This window comes from Teleopsis dalmanni, chromosome 1 (assembly GCF_002237135.1).
Source record: "Teleopsis dalmanni isolate 2A chromosome 1, ASM223713v2, whole genome shotgun sequence".
Lineage (NCBI taxonomy): Eukaryota > Metazoa > Arthropoda > Insecta > Diptera > Diopsidae > Teleopsis > Teleopsis dalmanni.
In genome coordinates, this window is record NC_051846.1 from 130,450,472 (window position 1) to 130,455,466 (window position 4,995).

Below are 4,995 nucleotides of genomic sequence, written 5' to 3' on the forward strand. Positions count from 1 at the left end.
CTATGTATTAATATGTTGATTAGTATTTGTATTCGTAAATTATTGATTATTCGTAATTATTGGAGCACTTCGAAGCTCCTTCATTGGTTCTCTGACTAGCTTCATTCTGCATAAGCTCATCAGATTCTTCGTCGTTGTCATGTACGTAATCCACGTGTTCCGTATCATCACATGAAGGTCGCAAAATGTTGTGCAATATGCAATAAACAAGGAACTAATTTGAACAAAAATTATGACTCGTGTCATTCTGAATACGAATTCTTAACTCCTTAAGACTACCGAAGCGTTCCTTCAGAAGTTCAAAACAATGTTCAATCCTTACACGAAATCTGCTATGGCGTAAGTTAAAAGTTTTACGTTTGGAGTAGTCAAGCTGTTGGGAGTTTGACCGAAACGGAGCTATAAGAGTTTTAAGTAATGGATAAGCAGAATCGCCTGCTAACCATTGTTCTGAAGAAAATAAAGAATTTTCTTGGATGCAGAGAGCGCTTGTACGAAACATGTGAGCATCATGTGCACTTCCATAGTGACCAACTGCGACATGTCGAATCTTCAGCTGATAGTCACATACGACTTGTGCTTTTATTGAATACACTCTATTTTTTGAAAAATAGGATGTATGGTTAACCACTGGTGCTTCGGCAAGTTTTATTTCAGTACCGTCAATATATCCAATGCAATGTGGAAGCTCATGATAGGTTTTCTCCACTTTATCTTGTCGTTCAGCTACATCTGGGCACGTTATAAATTTGGTTTGCAGTTCCAATATGGAGCGAAAGACTCTTCGGATTATCTTATAAATTGTTTCCCCATCTCTAACACCAAATAATGTAGTGACTTTACGAATAGCCGCATTTTCGCTTGATGAACCCAAACGATATAAAACAATAGCAAGTTTAAAATCGAGCGGGAAGTATTGAATTGAATGTGAATTAGTGAACTTCTTGCTAGTGTTTATTAGTGAGAGTATTAAGGAAAATTCGTTCCAATTTACTCTAAGCATTTGACGAAAACGGCCTTCATCAAATTCTTGAAGAATGGTAGATCTCCATTGAATAGATTTTGGTACTGGTTGGTGATTTTCGTGATGGTTTACTAAAGAAAACAAAAGGTCTTCATTTAATTAAACTACATTAACAACATGTTAATAACTTCAATCAGAATATTAAAAGCACTATTTTCAATAAAAAATCTATACATTTTTGTATTTCAGTTCGCGGCATTGTTATACTTTTATTTTTCTTTGCTCAATGTGATACGGCTGCAAAAACAGCTGATTCATTTTGATGATACAATTCTGCAAGAGAGGTGTTCTCGCGGTCTTGCAGTTTTTGTATAGCATTCTTGCAATTCGTGCTCCTTGCAATGAGTTTACAAGAGAGAGTGAATACACCTACCGATTTGTGAACAATATTCTTTTCTCAGCATTACGTTCCTAGATTAGGTTCTATACATAAGGAAGAACAAATCATGCAACAAATAATGCCTCTACGAATAGAATAGTTTTGAAATTTAACAATTAAAAATAAAAAATATAATTAATTAATTAATTCAATTATTCTACAGCTGGTTTATGATTTCGTTCTAATATATAAATACAGCAAGTAAAATTGTTAATAAAACTTTCATAGCAAAAGTAACAAAACTCCAGCAAAAATATGCGAACATAAAAAGTCAAGTACGGCTTTGGATCAGTTGGTTAAGGTGCGCTGATTCTGAGCTTCATATTTGGCAGGACCCGAGTTCGATTCCTGGTACTTGCAGTCTCAAAAATAATTATTTGCGAATAATTAAATATAAGAATTATTTCCAAGACCACTGATGAAGGGTATTTGGCAATACTCGAAACAGCTGTATGGTCAGCCAAAATTCCATTAATTAAAATAATTTAAAAAATAAATTTTTGTTGTTGTTTCACTTCTGTTCGAAAACCTCTTTATGCAATATTCTTTTAGTTATGAATTTAGTTTTCATAGTAAGACGTATATTTATAGCTTCATGATTTTTTATTACACACACAATAATAACAATTTTAGTTTTAAAATGAACAAATGGCGTCTTTTTAACCAATTTAAAGTGAGTTTCTTTAATTTTTCTTGCTTATCTATGTTGAATTTAAAATTCGCTCGCTTTTTTAATATCAAAAAACATATGATACAGCATTGACAACAACTGTCAATGTTATAAATTAAAACTTCGTAGGTAAATATTTATTTACTTATTTATTGCATTTATTTATTATTTTTGGCTAAAGCTTTCAAATTTATTTATTTATTTATTAAATATCTCATAAAATTTTCACAATGGCAGCGCCTAATTTATATAATTTTTATATACTTTACTCTGCTCGAAATTCTGGTAAATACCAACATTCGCTGCCATACCGATCTATTTACCATCAATTTACTCGAATTCGCATACGGCCTAAATAAGCTGATTTATTAATAATAAGGTAATTTATATGAAAGCTTTTAGTATGGTAAATCATCCCCATTAATGGCTACAATGAGCAAATCGCCTAAATGAGAGAGTGTCAACGTGCTATAACTTTGTTGTGTAAACAAACCCATTTGTAATATTTTGTTATTTATTGTATAGATTTAAAATATTTGCTTACTGTTAAACAGCTGACTAATTGAATACATCTTCAGATTAATTTTAATTTTTACACGTAAATGCTCTTAAAATTGTTTTTATGATTTGTATATCCCCTCAGCCAAAAACTGAATAATGAAATTGACTAAAATGACAAATTATATGATTTATATATCCCCTCAGACAGAAATTAAATAATGAAATTAACTAATTAATAACAAACTTACTAAAAAAATAGAACTGATATGCCACAAGCTCCAACAATTAAATTATATGCCATATTTAGTTATATTATATTAGGAACATTTTTAATATAAGGCGGTTGTAAACATATTTGATGTAAATGCTCTACTGTATGCATTGACGTTTTGCTATATTCATAACTTATTTGTTGGCTACGTGTACATTGTCAAGAATTTAATCTAAGGTTAAAATGTTGGATTTTGTTGTCATATTTACGAAGGGAGGAATTGTTTTGTGGTGCAAAAACTTTTCTGGTCAAAATTATTCAGAATGTGTTAACGACTTAATACGTATCGTTATTTTGGAAGTAAGAATTATATACTTAATATGAGTACATACATATAAAAATAACGTTTATGATTTATAGGGAAGAAGTAGTGATTCTAAATATTTTGAACGCAGCGATTTAGCTGTACAATATAAATTGGACAATGAATTGGAATTAATATCTTTAATAATATATCAGAAAGTTGTAAATTTACCTTATGCAGATAAAATATTATGTGATATGCAAACTGCGTTTAAATGCAAATTTGAAGAGAAATTGTTGTCACCTGTGCTGCGTTTTCGACTGGATTTTGACTTCGATAAAGAATTTCTTTCCATGTTATTAAGCGCTGAAAAAAATAAATCTAAATCTGCACCTAAACAAATGCGTAGTTTTAACGAATCATTAAAATCAAAGAAAACTGTTGCATCTATGTTTGAGGAAAGCGAAAGGAGTAGTAAGCCAAAACAAGTTAACATACAAAGTATACTTGAACATAATGTTGAACGAACAGGAGAATTATCAAATGAAAAAATAATGATGGAAAACCGTAAAAAAATGAAGGAAAAATTACTTGGAAAGAAGTGTACAACAGAGCAAAAACGGAGTGTCATTTCTGATAAGGCGGGCAAAAAACCAAGAATATGGGAATTAGAAGGCAGCACAAAAGATGCTGTTACTTTGGATCGTTCTAAAAACCAAGAAGAAAATGTGAATTTACAAAAAATAGAATCTTACGTACGTAAATTTCCAATATTAATATATTACAATGAATAAAAAATTTGTTCCCTTTAGATTGTTGGCACAATGCAAGGCAGCATTCCTGATATTGAAGTTGTTGCTGATGACAAGGAAAATGATAATGAAGTAGATAATCATAACATAAACAAAGAAAATCGAAAAATCTCTGGAATTTTATCTTATTTTAAAGGAGTTGTTGGTGCAAAAACATTGACCAAACTTGATTTGCAAGAAATTTTAGATAAAATGCGTGACCATTTAATTGCGAAGAATGTTGCTACGGATATTGCTTTTAAGTTATGCGATTCTGTTGCAGAAAGTTTAGAAGGAAAAAGCATAGGTACATTTGATTCAATTGCTACAGTGATAAAAAGTGCTTTAACCGTATCTCTTCTACGAATTTTATCACCGAAGCGTAGAATCGATGTTATACGCGATGCTTTAGAAGCTAAAAAAAATAATAAACCGTACACAATAATATTTTGTGGTGTTAATGGTGTGGGTAAATCTACAAATTTAGCAAAAATATGTTTTTGGCTTGTCGAAAATGATTTTAGTGTTTTGATAGCTGCTTGCGACACATTTCGTGCTGGAGCAGTTGAACAATTGAGGACTCATACACGTCATTTGAATGCATTACATCCACCTCAAAATCATAACAATCGTACTATGGTTCAGCTTTACGAAAAAGGTTACGGAAAAGATGCAGCTGGTATTGCAATGGAAGCAATTAAATATGCTTCTGACACTAATGTGGATATAGTCCTTGTAGATACTGCTGGACGTATGCAGGACAATGAACCGCTTATGCGTTCTCTTTCAAAGCTTATCACAGTTAATGATCCTGATTTAGTCTTGTTTGTTGGTGAAGCTTTAGTAGGAAATGAAGCTGTAGACCAACTAGTAAAATTCAATCAATCACTCGCTGATTATTCTTCTAATGATAATCCACATATTATTGATGGTATAGTCTTAACAAAATTCGATACAATTGATGATAAGGTTGGCGCCGCTATATCTATGACATATATTACGGGCCAACCTATCGTTTTTGTAGGAACTGGACAAACTTATACAGATCTTAAAGCTATTAATGTAAATGCAGTTGTGAATTCTTTAATGAAATAAATAATTTTAAATAAAATATA

The 4,995-nt window shown here is 31.3% G+C and overlaps 2 protein-coding genes across 2 annotated transcripts; one reads left to right on the top strand and one right to left on the bottom strand.

Annotated features, from left to right (window-relative positions):
• Nucleotides 1-214: 214 nt before the first annotated feature.
• LOC119666111 (putative nuclease HARBI1) lies at nucleotides 215-1,003 on the bottom strand. The gene has a single exon (XM_038075390.1). It carries the CDS (start codon nucleotides 1,001-1,003, stop codon nucleotides 215-217), a length of 789 nt encoding a protein of 262 aa, XP_037931318.1.
• Nucleotides 1,004-2,892: 1,889 nt separating this feature from the next.
• Nucleotides 2,893-4,995, top strand: LOC119668616 (signal recognition particle receptor subunit alpha homolog). Its single transcript, XM_038078183.1, has 3 exons — nucleotides 2,893-3,145; nucleotides 3,206-3,844; nucleotides 3,902-4,995. The coding sequence occupies exons 1-3, from the start codon at nucleotides 3,029-3,031 to the stop codon at nucleotides 4,973-4,975; spliced, it is 1,830 nt and encodes a 609-aa protein (XP_037934111.1). The 5' UTR covers nucleotides 2,893-3,028; the 3' UTR covers nucleotides 4,976-4,995.

Excerpts from the sequence above, each read along its gene's own strand:
- LOC119666111 (XM_038075390.1), bottom strand. The coding sequence starts at position 1,003 with ATGCTTAGAGTAAATTGGAACGAATTTTCCTTAATACTCTCACTAATA.
- LOC119668616 (XM_038078183.1), top strand. The coding sequence starts at position 3,029 with ATGTTGGATTTTGTTGTCATATTTACGAAGGGAGGAATTGTTTTGTGG. Across the intron at positions 3,146-3,205 it reads TACGTATCGTTATTTTGGAA|GGAAGAAGTAGTGATTCTAA; the intron begins GTAAGAATTATA and ends TATGATTTATAG. Across the intron at positions 3,845-3,901 it reads TACAAAAAATAGAATCTTAC|ATTGTTGGCACAATGCAAGG; the intron begins GTACGTAAATTT and ends TGTTCCCTTTAG.